This window comes from Meriones unguiculatus, chromosome 3 (genome assembly GCF_030254825.1).
Source record: "Meriones unguiculatus strain TT.TT164.6M chromosome 3, Bangor_MerUng_6.1, whole genome shotgun sequence".
In the NCBI taxonomy this organism is placed as follows: Eukaryota; Metazoa; Chordata; class Mammalia; order Rodentia; family Muridae; genus Meriones; species Meriones unguiculatus.
The window spans coordinates 33,597,176-33,615,002 of record NC_083351.1 but is presented as its reverse complement, the minus strand read 5'-3'; the positions used below and the strand labels follow the sequence as shown (position 1 = coordinate 33,615,002).

The window sequence follows — 17,827 nt, the reverse complement described above, 5'->3', positions numbered from 1 at the left end:
GCCCCCAGACCACACTTAATAGCCTATTTTTCAAGAAGTCAAAGACTTACACAACTCAAGTCTTAGCATCTAAAAATATTTGCAGGATATCTTTGAGTTGGTATTCGAGTCTAAATACAAAAATCCATTAGTGTTTCACATGTATACTGTCCATATACAAAGCTTTTGATGTGGACATTGCAGATTTTCAGACCAGAGCTACTCAACCTGTGCTGAGGTTCTGTTTCAGACCTTAGTGTAATACTGATTCCTCCTCACTTGTGCCATGTCCACAAACATGGCACAGTCCACACCTTTAACTTTATAGTTACTGTGATACTTTAGCTCTCAGCTGCTTCTCTTAAATATATATATGCTATGGTCCTAAAAGGTGACCTTCAATTGTAAGTTAATTTGGTGTTAAAGTTGATTGTAATAAAGATATATGTGTTTGCTACAGAGCAAGTACAGAACTTCACATCAGATCTGTCAGCATTGCCAAAATCTTCACAGCTTCTTGGCGACCAAATTAAGACTCAACTGAAACCCGTCTCCCTACCGGGGATTTCTAGCATTAAAGGTAATGTTAATGGTGGAAATGTTCAGTGTTGATGTAAAAATAAAAGTATATCTAATAAACTGGAGAGGTGGCTCAGGTGGTAAGGACTTGAGTTCAGTCCCCAGATCCCATGTTTAAAAAAAAGAAAGAAAGAAAAAGAAAGCCAGGGTGGCTGGAGAGATGGCTTAGCCGTTAAGAGCACTGTCTGCTCTTCCACAGGTCCTGAGTTCAATTCCCAGCAACCACATGGTGGCTCACAACCATCTGTAGTAAAATCTGATGCCCTCTGCTGTCTTGAGGCACACATGCAGGCAGAACACTGAATAAATAATAAATAAATTAAAAAAAAGAAAGAAAGAAAGAAAGAAAGCCAGGTGTGGTGGTACACACTCTTTTAATTCCAGCACTGGGAATATGGGGACAGGTGGGTTCAGGGTCCAGCCAGCCTAACCCACTTGAGTTCTGAGCTAGTGAGAAACACTTTCTCAAAAACAGAAAGATGAATAGGAGCCAGAGAGAGGGCGCAATACATAATGGCACTTACAGCCTGATGACCCAAGTCCAGTCTCCAGAGCCAACATAACAATGAAAGTGCTGTCTCTGTGAGGTTGTCCTCGGACCTTCCCATGTGACATGTGACCCACACCCACACTTCATACACACATATAATAATCAATTTTAAAAGGTGGACAAATACCTGAGGATTAACAGCTGAGGTTGTACCTGCAAACACACAGGAACACACACACACACACACTTTATAACTAACACTGTTGTAGCTACAGAAAGCTACCTAAGTCTGAACAGCAGATAAATGGTTGAGACAGAATTCAAGCTGAGACTGACTCCAAAGCTTCCATACTGTCTGTCAGTGTCACTTAAGGTCTTCAGTCATTCATGTCAAAGAATGGAATACACGATAAGATACAGTCTCAGCCAGACACAGTGGCATGTGCTAATCCCAGCCGAGGCATAAAAATAAATGAAGAAATTGAGGACAGCCTGTTCTATATATAGTGAGATCATGTCTCAAAAAAAAAAATTCCTTTCTTTCCACCAGGATATGTTATCTAATGCAGAGCACAGAAAAAGCAAACACAGTTCCATTAGATTAGCAAAATCGATCAAAGTTGATTGTAGTCAGGGCCCTCTGGGACCCTGACAATGAGCAGAATATTGATAGAAAGGCTGTAAGTCACAGAATGTCTGCCCTGTTCCCAGTAACGTCTTCTGCTGTTTGGTGTGATACTGCGGTGCTGGTTTTCTGTTACAATCTGGAAAGTCATCCAGTTCTGACCACGTATCATCTACTGGTTCTTCGCTTTGGTTCAGATGTCAGAGGAGGTGCTTCCTGTATATCATGACATGTTTTTTTCTCCTGTTTAATATCTGCTACTCTGTTGAAGAAGCATAGTTTATCTTCTGTGAGTAAAGTCTGTCCTGTTCACTCCCTAACCTGCAGCACAGAGCCTGGTAGACATGAATGTGTAACTGAATGAGTGAGTTGCTTATTCATGCTGCAACGAATGCTTAAATACCACCACTTTTCCCGCTGCCTGTGGTGGTTTTCTTTTGTTTTCTGGAAAGAAGGGAAAGTCATTGTATTTGCTCTCTACTAAAAAGACTTTCCATCCAGCCATTTGGTGTTGGGAGTAAGTAACCCATCTGCTTTTCTGGCTCACCAGCTACACTGCCAGGCCCGGCTCAGGAGTGAGGAGGGCCTATCAGAAGTTTATAAGAATTCCTCAATGGAGTGGATCTTACACAGAAACTGTTTTCCCTCCCTTCAGCACATCCATTCTTCCCAAGTGCCAAATGACAAGAGGCCTGTGGAGTCAAAGCATGACCTTGAATAAATGATGAAAAATAATCAGGAAGGCGTTTGAAGAAGCACAGCCTAGCTACTTTCTTGAGTATTATACATCTTTTCAGTGAACATAAGAAGTCAGTCAAGTCCTTTTCGTTTTTTATTTCTTCTAATTTTTTTCATTATTTACTTAGCATAATTCTTAATTGTATGTGTACTCTAAAAGGCCAGAGGCATCGGCTCTCCTGGAGCTGGGGCTGCTCAGTTGTGAGCCACCTGACAAAGATGCTGGCAACTAAACTCTACCCTCTGGGAGGGTGGCACAGACCCCTGACTGCTGCGCCATCTCTCTAAAATCCCTTTTGGATTTTTTGTGTGTTGGTTGGCTTCTGTTTGTTTAAAGGTTTTTTTGTGGTTGGTTGGTTGGTTGGTTGGTTTTGAGACAACCTCATTTAGCTAGTTTGACCTCAATACTCTATACCTCAGGCTGGTCTTAAACTCTGGATTCCAGGCATACACCACCACCCCCGGCTCAAATCTTTTTTAAATGTTCAAGGCTTTTGTTGGAAACTTTCTAATCCCATTGGCTGAAACAGTATCTTAGCTATTCTTTTAATGCAGCTTAACTGCATTATAACTGATAGTATTAAAAACCAAAAAATAAATACACAGAGACAGAGTCATTTTTGAAGGTTCTTTTTAATTGAGATATAATTCATATTTCATGTCACCCTTTTAAACTGTATAATTGTGTGGGCCTTACTTAGTATGTTCTCAAGGCTATGCAGCCATCACCACTGCCTAATTCCATAGCATTTTCATCATCCAGAATGGTGAAACAGTTCCTCCTGAGGCTGGCCAAACGCCTCAAGTGCTTGCAATCAAGCCTGACATCCTGAGTAGGACCCACGTGCTAGAAGAAGAAAGCCCACTCCCACAAGTTGCCCTGTGATCTCCACATGCACCTTGCTGTGTACACATGTACACACCCACACATACATACAGTAAATAAGTAGGGGAGAAATTTAGCTCTCCAGTTATCCTTCATTCTGATTCCTGACAACCACTGCCTCTTTGAGCCTATGTATCTAGGATATTTCATTTGTCTAAATGGAATCATGCAGTCTGTGGCTTTGTAAATGCTTCTTTTATCATAGTGCTTTTTTCATATTGTGGCATGAAGCAATACCTTTCTATGGTATATTCACATTTGGTTCATCCATCCATCAGCTGATGCTTATTTAGGTTGTTTCCACTTTTGTGCAATTAATAATGCTGCTGTGAACATGAGTGCATAGATTTTTTTTATAGAAATGTGTTTTTCTCTTGACTCAGTGCCTAGGAATAAAATTGCTAGGTCATACAATTCCTGAAATAGCAGACCGTCGTTCAGCATGTGTGTACCCGTTTGCATTCTCATTACCCCATGTGAGGATTCAATCCATTTTCCCCCACATCTTCACCAGTGCTTCCTGGTGGTGGGCATTCGAGTGACCATAAAGTACTCTGTAGTCTTGACTCTCGCTTTTACTTCTTTTATTTTTGAGATTATACTCTTAACTACATTCACCCTCCCTTCCCTTTCTTCCCTCCAAACCCTCCCATATACGTCTCCTTTCTCTCTTTCAACTCCATGGATTCTTTTTTCATTAATTTTTATATCAACAATTTCACCTCACCTATATAATGTCACACATATGTGTGTTTTCAGGGCTGACCATTTGGTAACCAATTGGTGTGCTCTGTCCTGGACAAACAATTTACAATTTCTACTTTCAGCATCTCCTAGTTGCTTATAGTGTGTGTGTGTGTGTGTGTGTGTGTGTGTGTGTGTGTGTGTATGGTTGAAGCCTCATGGGGTTTACCCCGTCCACTTTGGCATGTCTGTTGCTCTTGTCCTTGTTCTATTGATACTTAAGCAGTCGTGTTGATGAGACTCTATGGGTGTATTTCGACATTTGTAAGAGACAAAAATCTCAGGACAAACCCCCTGATCATCTGGCTCTTACAGTCCTTCCACTCTGTCTTCTGCAATGTTCCCTGTGCCTTAGGTGTAGGAGTTGTTTTGTAAATGTACCCATTGGGACTGGGCTCCACATCTCTGCATTTTGATTTGTTGCGGTTTTCTGTGACGGTCTGTTGCACTTTTCTGTGCATATAAGGACAAATATTGAGACTGTCACTAACATTTATACTGATTGTAGGCTCTCCTCCAAGATCCATGACTTCACTTAGGCCTGGGTGAGTTGGCCAAGTTTCCAGTACTGGACACAGTTTCCCCCTTAACTTCAGCAGGTCTTGAGTCCAATTAGAGAGCTGGTGGATACTGCCAATGTAGGCATGCCGCTACTGCGCCCTTCGGGTGTCATGCCATGCTGATCACTATTGTGTTTCATAGGCACCATATCTGGACAGCACTCCTGCTTGCTTTCCCCCTTTGGGAGCTTGACTGGCACCTCTGGTACCAAAAAAGTTAGTCCTTAGGGCAGAGGCCTTCTGGTCCATTCCAACTCAGGGGCCTCTGGATTCTGTGTCTGAAGTGCATGGTGTCTTCAGCAGTAGGCACTTACCTTCCACCTCTGGGGGCAACCAATGACAATGACTATATGTTTTGGGGAGTCTCTTTAACCAACAACAAAAAGAGGTCTTCTTATGTTGAGGTTTTTTTTCCTTGAGTGATCTTTGGCTCTTGGAGGTAGCATTGTCAGGCCAGTTGAGGAAATTTCATGTAAACTGTAGATGTATAATTACACATAAACTTACGTATATTATAGGTGGGGATTTTTTTAGGTAAATAGTCAAATATGATTCCTATGACTTTTTCAGACATCCTTACTTATTTTTACCCTCCTCCCTCCTTCTGTGTTTTTCTCCCTCCCAAGTCCCTGATTCTTGAGCTACTTAATTTCTATCTAGATCTAGAAAGACAATGTTACATAGTAGAAAGAGCACCATACTAGGTACTATGAAAATTTGTAGCCAACCATATTTGATTCACTTCAGCGGTTTTCAAAGTTGGTTGATCATTGTATTTTATAATTGTCAGGACCAAGAAGGACACCTCACATAAATAAGTAGTACAAAATAACAAAAGTATCTTTAGGACCATTTTAGAAATTGGAAACTAAAGTCAGCAACTCAAATAGCAATTTTAAAAATCAAACATTCTAACACAGTACAATCAAAAGATGCACTGATTTGATATATGCTAAAGAACAATGACAATATTAAACATCTTTGTTTTCTACAAACCATTATGTTTCTGTAAGAAGAGAAAACTTGGTATATACAATAAAAAGAAAAAACACTGCACTTCACAGCATACAGTAGTCTTGAATCCAGAGCAAAGTGCTTCAGGCAGCAAAATTTAGTAGCATGTGGCATGAGGGCATATGCACATTTGTGTATCAGACAGTTCTGAGCTACAACACAGGCTGAAACTCCCAGAAGCACCTCAGACTTGTTAAGCATATAATTCTTATCTAACTTTTGTTCACTAAATGTTAAGAAATGTTTTACTATTGCCAAACTTTTCATGACCCCCATATTCAGGTACACAACTCCCATATGGATTTGCATCTCACAATTTAAGAAGCCATGCAGAATAGTATTCCTCTCCTTCTGAAAGGATCAAAATTCGTTTTTCTGATTTTTTTCCCTTTTTTTCATGTTCGTGTAGGTGTGGTATATGTGTCTATGTACATTTTGCATGTGTGGGTGTGGGTATTTGTGCATATGCATGTTTACACGTGTGTACTTGTACACATGTGTATGTGTGGACATATATTTGGAGGTCCCACATTGATGTTAAGAATCATGCCCATTGCTAGTCCTACCTCATTGAGGCAGTCTTTTGCTCAAACCCAGAGCTCACTGCTAGGGTTAGTCTCAATAGCTGGCTTGCTGTGGGGAGCAAGCCACACACCGCTCTCTGAGGCTGGAATTACAACCTGGCATTTGCATGTATTCTGGGGACTGAAGTCTGGTCCTCGCTCTTGCATGATGGCAAGCACTTTAACCACTGAGCCATATGAAGAGGAAGGAGACTGACTGTGTGGTGTGTGTTGTGGGAGGGGTGCCCTTAGAGGCTGAAAGAGGACATCTGATCTCCTGGACCTGAAGTACACGTGGCTGGAAACCAAACCTACATTCTCTGGAAGAGCAGCAAGCACTCTAACCACCAAACTGTCTCTTTAGCCCCCAAGAAGCAAAGTTGGGAGAATTGTTTTGTTTTGTAAGGGAAGGGTTTGAGGTAAAACCTCACCAGGTAGCCTGGCTAGTCTGAAACTTACCTGTGTAGATGAGGCTATCCGCAAATCTACAGAGATCTGCCTGCCTCTACCCACCCACTCCCAAATGCTGAGATTAAAGGCCTTCAACACCACACTTGGCAATATAGCCCCTTTTTTTTTAATGCTTTGAAGTCAGTTGAAGCTACTTTAACATTATGCATAAACATACTTACATGACTGTTTTGTAATTCATGTTTAACAGATCTTCAGGATTTATTCCGCAAGACTGGTCAAGATGTGGATGGAACACTGACCTACCAGGAGGTCTGGAATTCCCTAGGTACTGCCGTGCCGAGACCAGAGAGCTTGAGAGCATTTGATTCCAATGGAGATGGAAGATACTCCTTCCTAGAGCTAAAAGTAGCTTTAGGTATCTAGTCTCATCAGGCATACTTTGAAGTGGATGTGTACCCTGAATTAATATTTACCTTAAAAAACAAAACAAAACAAAACAAACCTCTTGACTAACCCATCAGCCCTCCAGCCCTTCATAATACTGTAGCAAACACATTGCCACCTTTTAACTTGTTTGAAAATGCTATGTAAAAAATTATTTTTTTAAAAAATTACTTATATGATGTTTGGAAATTTATGATTTCCTGAAGCCAGTGAGATCTTGTAACTTAAAGTTGCCAGGAGAAAAATAATAAAGCCCTCTTTTCTCTTTCCTGTTTTTAAAGGGGGGAGAATTTACCTTTTAAAGCTAGAAAGTGTGTATATAGAGATAAAGAAGTCACTGTTTATATTTCATATGAATTTGCCTTAAATTAGCTGCACTTTATAGAGCTTCAGAATGTCTTTTCTTTGAAAGATGAGTCTTTTCTGTTTGTAAATATATAAAATGAAAGATTGTGTATATTGTGTAGAAAGACAGATGAATGGCTTTGAATAGGATGAACAAATGACTTGTTAAGAGTAACTGACAGTTTGTTCTGGCTGGTGGCTGAAACTTTTCACATCTCCTTAAGGCAACCCTCAAAGACTTTGTGCCACCATAGGGTTTGTTTGGTCTGGAAGCTGGGGCATCAGTTCAGGTATGAATGCTGTACAGAGGGTGCCGGTTCCAAGCTCAGGAAAGTCATATTCTGGGTCATTGCTCCTATTCCTAACCTAAGAACCAGAGAAGTCCTTATTTTTAATTATCTTTCAAGGTTTGTGAGTATAAAAGTTATTCAGTGGGGACTTATGTTTTCCTCTCAAGCAAATTAGATTGTTTTCTCTACCCATCCACTTCAGACTCCCTTAATGTTGTGACTGCTTGCCTTCAGCACCAACTCTAGTCTGGAATGGGAAGGCTCATGGCCTTCGTCATTATGTCAAACTGCCCAGAGCATTAGAGAAAACTCTTTGAGTTTTGACTCAGAAAACACCTTGAGATTTTACCACTGGGATCTCTAAGAACTTGGTCTGTTTCTTGGCAGACACCTAAAACCAAAATATGTTCAAATGAAACACGAAATCATATTCTTTTCTCACAGTTGTCCACTCAGAGATGTAGCTATAGGTTTTCTGTCCAGAGGATGCCACAGTGAGCAGGCAGGCTTGGAGCAGGAGCCTTCTGGTGATGGCGGCAGTTTTCCCAGATCTAAAAGGCAAGTGCAGTGCTTTCCCCTTTACAGACCCTGTGAGCAAGTCATGAAAGGTCTGCCTAGAAGGGAATCAGCACGTCACCAACATGCTGAGAGCACTTTCCGTGTTGTTCTTAGGAGTCTCTGGGCAGCACAAGCAGCAGACCTTACAGAACCGTCTGCTGTGGCCAGTCAGGGAAACCTGGGGAAGCTGTTATGCTGGCGGCTTCTTAGTACAGAGCTTTCTGCTTAATTCTATCCAAGCTATAGACGCAGTCTAGGATCCTTAAACCTTTAAAGACGTTTGGGTTTTTTGGTTTGTTTTGGTTTTGTGTTTTGTTTCCTTTATATGACAGTCAGCTTAGTGTTGGCTTTATTTTTTCTGGACATATTAAAACTCAGTGAAGGCAAGTAAAGTTTTCCTGTGCACATGTCTTCTTATCTCATGTTTCTCTCTCTTTAAATTTTTTGCCTTAACGTTTGCCTTGCTCATCTATGCTGTCACCTTCTTGGAAAGGTTAAAAATACAGTTCAGCATTACCCTGGCACTTTAGGTAACTTGAAGGTAACTCTTGTTCTTCTGGCTCCTTCCGGACTCCCCCCTTTTTTAATATATATACCCTTACAGATTTTGTAACAACCAAATAAAATTCTAGCAATAAATTGAATTATTCTGCTATATTTGTACATATTGTACCATAAATAGTATGTCTGTACCTGGAAGGTATTTTTTTTTTGAGAACTGATTTATAGGAAATATGCTGAGGGTAATGTAGCTTGTCCTTTTTAGTTTCAAGTTCTTATTTGTAGGCAGATACTTGCAAGACAACTTAACTCTTTGTGGTATATGCTTTTCAGTGGAGAAGCAGGGTTTGTTTCTTTGTCTTTCTCCTGGGTTTTCCACTTCAAGCTTATCTGCCAGCAGCACCCCTGAGCCATGTGTTATTCCCTACCGTGTTGACCAGAGGTAGGTCTGTGATACCCTTCTCATCCGACCTGAGGCACTACCAGATCTCCTGGGCAGAGGACGATCTTATCCTCCTTTGCTAAAAATTGGACAGACTCACTGGCTTAAGAGCCTCCAAAGCCCGTCAGTCAGTGCAGACTGGGGTTTCATTTGTATATTGTCTTCCCTTGTGCGTCCAGTGCCTTGTGTTAGTCAAGCGTCACCAGCCACAGATCGCCACTAAGAGAAGAACTGGGTGGTGGTGGTGAGTTTGGCTTTGGGTTTAAATCCTTTGGCCTTATAAGTCAGTCAGCAGCTCTGAGTGCTTCCCACCTTAGTTTCTTAAAGCAGTGCTCCATGGGCCTTTGCTTTATTGCTGTGTACCATCTAGCATAATATTTACTGAAAGACCTTCCACAAGCTGGTCATGGTAGTACATGCCAGCAATCTCAGCCCTTGGGAGGCTGAGGCAGGAAAATAATGAGTTCTGGGCTACATAGTGAGAGTTCATCTTTAAAATGTACCTGGCTTAAATGTGACTGCAGAGACATTTAAGGAAGAGGAGAGCAGTGGATGCTTGGTGCTTAAGAATGGGTCTAATGCAAAAGAGCTGAGGAGTGGACAGTCTTATTTCACTGCCAGCTCTTTTCCCTTCCATTGCAGTTTCCTCTCTGTTGTTGCTGGACACAGCCCCATCAGCCCCTCCTCTCTGGCCCCAGTGTCACAGTTGAAGATTTCCACTGTGATGGGCTCACACTCATAATGGCCTATTGAGTTGTTTTTAGTGACAGCTTTTGTTTGCTATACACCTCATTGGCTTGCTTACCAGCCATCTAGATGTGGTCCCTTCTCTCATATTCAAGCCAGAGTACATTTGGTGTTCCTGAAACTTTAGAGAGTGTGTATTATTTGTTATATAACTCTAACCTGCCTTGTTTTCTCACATTAAGAAATTGTAAATCTACTTTATATTAATGGAGCTATTTTGGTAATAGATACGCAATTTTGGTTTTGTTTATGGAGTGGATTCAAGATTTCCATGATTTCATTTGAGCCTTCCTTATTTCTTATCAATATGGCCATTTTAATTTATCTAAATAAAACATTTCCTTTCTCTCACTGTCTCTGACTAAAGTCTTGCCAGTTCCCATTGTAATTAAAGGGAAAAAAACCTGTTTTAATCCTTATTTTTTGTGGACTGATTGCTACCTCCTCTTGAAATCAAGTTGATGGCACAAAACAGTATCAAGAATCTGGCTTAGGAATTACAGTGTTTGTCAAGGAGGCTTCTGAGGCTAACAATAAAAAAGCAAGAATTGTCTCTGCTGTTGGTTGCCCGCCAGACCCCTTTGTAAGACCTTTTCTGAAAATACCACATACTGTGTTTACAGGTCAGAAATCAGGCTGGAACTGGGCAGGAAGTTTCCTTCCTGGTAGATAGCCCTCATAATTCATGAAGGTGCTCTGCAGGCTGCGTTGGGGGAGAAAAGTCATCAGCAGTCGGCTATGGACCTGTGTACAGAACTACTGAGCAGCCAGGCAAGATGTGCCCATTCAGTAGCAGCAATTCTTCCAGGAATAACCAACCAGTTTCTCTGTAGTGAGGCCCACTCCACAACAGGGAATTCATGACTAGTATCAGAGTCCCAATCGAAAGCCTGTGGCTAGGAAGGTCATAGGCCACACTACAGAGACCCGTAACCGGTCAAAGTGAGGATTGAATGTCCATCTATAAGTGAGTCATTTATACATCCCCTCCAGGTTCAGGGAACACCATAGAAGAAAGGGTAGACAGACGATCTGGAGGAAGTAGCGAGTGGTATAGAATACTGACTTAAGGCTTGATTCTTGCATTCTCAAACCCACTGTTAGCTGTCACTATGCACAGGACTGGGCCTGCCAACATCCTGTCTTTGGTCAGGAAGGAGGTCATGGGGCCCTACCCCTCCCTGAGGACTTAAATGAAGCTATTGGTTGTTGTGGGAGGGAAAGTTATATTCAACAGTGTAGCCACTGGCAAGCAACTCTAAAAAATTCATTGTTTGGGTTTTTGGGGTTTTTTGTTTGTTTGTTTTCATAAAAGCATGAAAGACTTTCAATGTTTGACCTGAAGCAAAGGCTGCAGGACTCAGAATCCAGGCATATTCGAGATGAGAGGGAACAAGGTGAAGCTCCTGAGGCTGCCCTGGTGTCCATCAGAAGTTCCATCTGGGTCTGTTTTATGTTTTCAAATTCTATTTAAAGAGCATGATTTAAAAAAAAAAAAATGTTCCATTGACTTGGGGGGAGGTGAAGGGCTTAAAATCCATTGCTAGAGAGTATGTATAGACAGAACTGGGGCATTTCCATACACAGAAAAATTAACTGTATTCACCAAGTTCTGGGAACCCCTTTGCTTTCCTTTCCCATATATACAAAGTATACACAGTATACACAGTATATAAAGTCTGAGCGCCCTTCCCCTCAGGGAGTTTATACATAAAACTTACACCACTTACAAACATGAGTTTGACTCACTTCCCCAGTGAAAGGAGGTCCAGCAGGGTACTTGTCACGCATGTGCAAAACACTGTGTTCAGTCCCAGCACTGGGGGAAGAAGGGGTGTGAAAAAGAGAAATTTCTGTTTTGTGTCTGAGCCAGTCCTTTTAAAACTGGGGCCAAATAGGTAGTGTTGGTCTTTGTGAGTACTTTAATGACCACTTTTCAGGAGATATTAACCTTCCCAAGTAATGGATCTTAATCTTTGAGGAGCCATGTATATCTTTAGGCAAAATATAAACAGTGCTGGAGAAATGGCTCAATGGTTAAGAGCACTATTACTTTTCCAGAGGACCCAGACTCAGCTCCCAGCAACAACATAAAGGCTCAAAATTGTCTATAACTCCAGTTCCAGGAGATCTAATGCTCTCTTCTGGCTTCCACAAGCACAGATGTATATGAAGCCAAAACATCCATATACATAAAATTAAAAAAAAAAAGAGAGATATAAGCAATAAAGCCAAGTATAGGGACACAAACCTGTAATCCCAGTACTCAGAAGACTAAGACAGGAGGATCAGGAATTTAAGGGCAGCCTGACATACACAAGTTCTAAGCCAGCCTGGAATACCAGCCTCGAAGATGGGAGAAAAGCAGGAAGGAAAGGACAAGATACAGACTATCTAGAAGTAAATTACTATCTAGTGTAATTCTAGAAGATGCTCTCGCCAGTCTGCCAGTCAAGTTAATGACGACCCTCACACACCAGTGCTTGTGGCCATTGTCTAGCAAGACAATGTTAAATAAAGACACTATGGAGTATGATAGAAATACTACAAGTTAGATGCCAGGAAAATGTGAACTAGAGAGCCAGCTGTATGAAGGCATATGCCCTGAAAACCCAAGTCTGCATCTTAACAGGAGGATCACAACTGCCATTTGCCATTGTTCTTGGGAATATTAAGAATAAAGGACAGAGAGAGCCAGCTAAGCATCAATACATGGCAAATAACAGTCCAGTCCACTGTAGTGGCATGTTAGGCCAATGACATAGCCAGTGTGGGCCACCGTAGCCCTCAACAGCTATCCTCTTGTGGCAGCTGTCCTTCCCATCCTTCTGAACAACAGTGCCTGGAGACGTAGGTCGGAGCCTGGCACTCATTCAGGCTTAAATACTTCATGGAGGGATAGTAAGTCCAGCCACAAGTATCCGTTCAGTGTCTCCCAAATGCTAACCTCCAGTTCCCCTAGGCAGTGGTGAAACTCAGGACTAGCTTGACTTACAAAGCGGCACAGTCAAATGCAAAAGACATTGCCTTCCTAGGAGCAAATGAGGAGGGGAAACTTGAACTTTTTTTTTTTTTAATCTTTCGTGATGCAGTGTCCAGATGGCTCTGACCTCCTTGTCAATACCAACTCCTTGAGAGTATCTCTCGTTTTCTACCACAGGGAGCCTTTGGCACCTGCAGCTCCCACCCTCAATGAGTGGTGCTTTAGAAACTACAGTTCTAAAGCAAAAGGCTTGGCATTGAAGCAGTTTGTTCCATGGGCCAGTGTTGGGAGGGAATAGAAATGAACATTCCTTTCAGGGCAGTTGGCCAATGGGTAGGAGACAGAGTGGTTCAGCATGGGAGGAAGGTGGCAGAGGGACAGGGCAAAGGGCACCTCCTGGAAGATGGGAAGTGGGAGTGGGGAGTCTGTCTGAGGCTGTGGCACTGTTGAAGAGAGGGGCTGTTTGGGGACCGCCAGAACATGCTGCAAAGGACCAGAGGTTTCACCCTCGGGGCTGCCGTCTTGTACAGCATAGTTCCTGCCTTCAGAGATATCCAACTCCCACAGGGTATCTGGATTCTGAACTTCCATCTCTGTCTTGGTGACAGCAGGGGGAGGGCCTGTGTTAATGGCTGTATTCATGCCGTGCTGCCGCTGCTTGTTTATCCAGTACAACAGGGGACTGTAGGTGAACAAGGCGGCTCTCATCACCTCCACCCACTGCTGGGCACGTTCTTCTCTCTGCAAGTTCTTCTTCCAGTGCAGAAAGAGGATGCAGCTGCCTATGAGCGTGGAACACAGCCCCAGGAATCCAACGCACAAGGAGATCCACACTAAGGCAGTGAGAAAGGAAGAGGCTAGCTGGCTGTTGCTCCTGAAGACCTGAGCTGTTTCTCACTCCCCTCCTTGACCTCATCACCAGTCACTCTGCCTAGTCTCTCAGTTTCTCCCCTCCCTCCTCATTTTCTTGCTCAATACAACTTTCAGATTGCTTAAGGATCATCTCAGCTGTTTATAGAAAAGAAACATTAAGTCTGCAAGTGGTGAGAACTCAAGTCAGCCTTCCAGAGCTCCTTACGTTTCTAAAAAAGATTGTCACCTAATTCCTTAACACTCCAAGCAACCACCACTCCTCCATCCATTCAAAAGAGTTCCCCTAACCATTTGTCCCCATGTCCAAGGGCACAAAGTGGGAGGCAGGGGCTAGAGGCGATACACTTACTGCCAGAGAGGCTCAGGTCCTCCTTTTGGGACTCCATAAAAGTCAGCCGTGGCACCCAGCCTATCGCTCTGGGGAGAGGAGCTTCTCATCTCTCCACCAATAAGAGTCCTCAGAAGGCTCAGGCCTCATTGTTCTCTAAAGGAAAGGTCACTAGGTTCTGTCCACCGGGCATTCCAGGGGCAGTGTTGGTGGTGTAGCCCTGTTAGTGGAAGAGAGGAACCCATCCTGTGGCATCTCATAAACAATGATTCCCTTCTGCTCTACCAAAGACTGAGCCACCAGGAAAGTTGTCCGCCCTTCTCCTCACGGTGAACCTCAAAGAAGCCCCAGGAAAGGGCTCTGGCATCCTCAAGAGGACGATCATGTGGTTGGTGGTTAAGGAAACACCACTGGGCACTTTGCCTTGTGTCGACAGTGACAGAGAGCACACAGAGCATTGGGCATGCCTGCCTCAAACAAATCTTGAACCAAGGTGTCAGAAGAAAACCAGCTCAAGGGAACCAAGTAGTCATTGCCGCCTCTGGCTCCTACAATCTCTTTTATTTCTGTTTCTTTTCTTACCTTCAACAAGTGCTGGCAAGTGTTCTTGGGCCCTGTGGGAGTTCTTCTCTATCTGGTTCTGCATCCCTTTCTGGCCTAACCTCTCTCTTTATTCTGCACACTCCATTCCTTTCTGGCCAGGAAAACAGACATTCCCCTACATACACATACACACATACCAATCACCATGGGAATTTTGCTCTTGAGGCCTTCTCCCTTGGGAGTGCTTCTCTCATTTTACCACTGGGTACTGCTTATCTACAACCCCCCCCTCCCCTTACCAATATACACAGAGCTCAGACCTGCTGTGGAACAAACAGTCCTTTCAGTTCACTTCCCAGAAGAGACTTAAGAGTTGTCTAGTCTGAGCCCTATAGGGGGGAGGTATCACTGGCAACCAACCCCCCCCCCCCCCCAGCATTTACTGCAGCCAGGGCCTTGCTTATTCTTAAGGAAGCTTGATCCATTTATGGGTAGCTCAGAAAACTCATTCCATGCTAAGCTTAAGCCAGTTCCCCGGGGTATATACCAACTAGTCCTGACTTGAAATCTTACCATTTTTTTTTTCTCCCTTTTATAGTCCCCCATTACGACCTAAGACACTCTTGGTTACCTTTGCATTTCTATGACCCAAATATCTGACAGAAGCAATGTAAAGAGGAAAGGTTTAATTTAGCTCTTGGTTCAAATCTGTAGTTGCTTGGTTCCAGGTGGGTGGGCAGAACATCATGGCTGCTAAGGAACAAATGGTAGAAGACAGCCGTTCACATCACAGCAAACAGGAGGCAGAGATCGGGCCAGAGCAAAGGTCTGGGCTACAATTCTCCGAGTTCTACTCCGTGTGACCTTCTGCCCAACCTTTTCACCGTTTCCACAGCCTCCCAAAGTAGTGTCACCAGCTGGGGATCAAGTGTTCAAAACACCAGATTAATTGAGGACATTTCAGATAGAAATGAGAGTACTATTTACAGAGTTCTTCCCAGAATGCCTTTCCCCCTTGGCTCTGCCTTACTTGCCCAATGCTTTTCCTCCTCCTCTGCTGGTTAGTCCCTCTTTCTCCTGGCCTCAAAGTCTTGACATGCTCCAGGGCTCAGTCTATCTACATTCCCTTCCCAGTGAACTCATCCACATTTTTAACAGTAAAGAACACAGATACACTGATAATTCACAACTTTATACCTCCAGCCTGGAACATACCTCAGAACTTTAGAGTTATATACCCAACAGTCTGGTTGACATGCCTCCTTGCCTGTCTATTAAATGATACTTAATCTTGGGATTTAAAGTAGGACAAAGTGCCAGGGAGGCAGAAGCAGGTGGATCTCTATGAGTTTGGTCTGCAGATTGAGTCCATGACAGCCAAGGTTATACAGAGAAACTTTGTCTCAAAAATAAATAAATAAATAAATAGATAGATAAATAAATAAATAAATAAAAGTAGGACAAGTTACTCACCCTTGGAAGTTTCCATATTTGCTCCACATACTCCAAAGTCAGAATGATTCTTTGAAGAGCAGGCCATGTTATGCCTCTGCTCAAAACCTATGGCAACTTCCCATCTCACTCAGATCAAAAGCCAGTTCTTAACCACAGCCTCCAAAGCCCGGGCATTTTAACCACCCAACTCTGTGCCATCTCTACCTCTCTCTCCTCCCCCACGAGATAACCTTGCTATTTCGCAACAGTACCATCGTTTTGCCTTTGCTGTTCCCCTTAGCTAGTCCGTCCCTGCAAGTATCCATACAAATTATTCCCTCATTTCATTCAAATCTCTGCTTGGGCAACCCCCCTATTTGTGTGTCTCTATCTTGTTTTTCCACATACAATCATTGTCATTTATCTGGTCCCACTAAGATATAAACTCCATGTGTTGATGTAAACATGGTGTTTGCATTGGATACTTTTCTGTTGCTGTGATAAAAATAGTATAACTGAGGCAAAGTATAGAATGAGAATTTTTTTTCCCTTGCTTATGGTTCCAGAAGGGGAGGTTCACGCCAGCCATGGCAGCAGGTGACTGGGCCAAGAAGCTGGCAGAACACATTCTTATCCATATGCAGGAAGTAGAAAGCAGTAAATGGAAGTAGGGCAAGCCTACAAACTCCCAAAGCCTACCCCCTGTGATACACTTCCTCCAGTGAGGCTCCATCCCCTAAAGGTTCACAGCCTCCCCTAACAGGGAAAAAGGGTTCAAATACCTGCGTCTATTTCTCCCTCAAACCACCACAGTTCTAAAATTTTAGATAGTGATAACTTCTGCGAAAAGCAGAGTGAGATAACAGGGTGAGGTAGAGTAAAAATACACTATGCAGAGAAGTGGGGGTGAGATGGCTCAGCAGGCTCAAAGTATTTGCCATGTGAGCCTGGTGACCTGAGTTAGATGGCTCGAACCTGCAAAGGAAGGAGAAAACCTACTTCACAAAATTGTCTTCTGACTTCCACACATAATAATGTTTTTTGTTGTTGTTTTTTGTTTTGTTTTGTTTTTTTCATGATGGGGATCATCAAGAGAGGTCTCTTTGAGGTGCTGAGAGGTGAACTGAGGTCTAAACGAGGAGGAGGCAGTGCATGCCTGTTTGAGCAGAGGAAACAGCACATGGAAGAATTCGGTGCCAGGAATCCTGAGCCATATACAGGCCAGCAGAGACAGACTTCCATAATCTCCCACTGCATTGTCCGCAGCATCCGTAGCCTGGTGTCCGAGCGCAGGCTGTGTTGAAGAGTTTGAAGTCTCTGTTCCTTCCTCAGGAGGGGCTCCTATCTAAGGACCAGATAAGGCCTCCAGTGCGACTGCCTTCACATAGGGTCCACTCATGCTGCAGCAGGTGAGACAGAAATGATGTCACTGTCCTTGTGTCTCTGAGGAGAGTGGTTCAGTTAAATGCCAGGAAGGAACCCAGACTTCAGAGACACTGCGTTTTTAAAAAGCTCAGCAATTAGATGGAACTTGGTACCTTAGTGGCTCCCAGCTAGTTTAGCTTCCCCATCTGTAAAATGAAGGTAATATCTCCTTCATAGGGTATGAGGACATGGAACCTTCTGCAAATAGAAACCGATAAAAAGAAGCTTCAGCTGTGATGTTCAAACATCTTTTTACTGCTATAGGAACTGTTACAGCTAGTGCCAAGTAAATTTAGAAGAGGGGCAAGCCCAGTGAGAACCC

The 17,827-nt window shown here is 43.1% G+C and overlaps 2 protein-coding genes across 3 annotated transcripts in view; one reads left to right on the top strand and one right to left on the bottom strand.

The window, feature by feature from the left end:
• The window catches only part of Efcab14 (EF-hand calcium binding domain 14), a 39,021-nt gene extending 28,750 nt beyond the window's left edge, over nt 1-10,271 (top strand). For both annotated transcript variants that reach the window (XM_021659434.2, XM_021659435.2), the window contains 2 exons: nt 440-559; nt 6,840-10,271. In XM_021659434.2, coding sequence (XP_021515109.1) covers nt 440-559; nt 6,840-7,015 — 296 coding nt within the window. In that variant the 3' untranslated portion in view covers nt 7,016-10,271. The remainder of the gene's footprint in view (nt 1-439; nt 560-6,839) is intronic.
• A 2,577-nt stretch (nt 10,272-12,848) lies between these two features.
• Nucleotides 12,849-17,824, bottom strand: Tex38 (testis expressed 38). The gene is made up of 3 exons (XM_021659433.2): nt 16,120-17,824; nt 14,125-15,563; nt 12,849-13,735 (listed from the first exon to the last, which is right to left on the bottom strand). Exons 2-3 carry the CDS (start codon nt 14,159-14,161, stop codon nt 13,131-13,133), a joined length of 642 nt encoding a protein of 213 aa, XP_021515108.1. The 5' UTR covers nt 14,162-15,563; nt 16,120-17,824; the 3' UTR covers nt 12,849-13,130.
• Nucleotides 17,825-17,827: the final 3 nt, after the last annotated feature.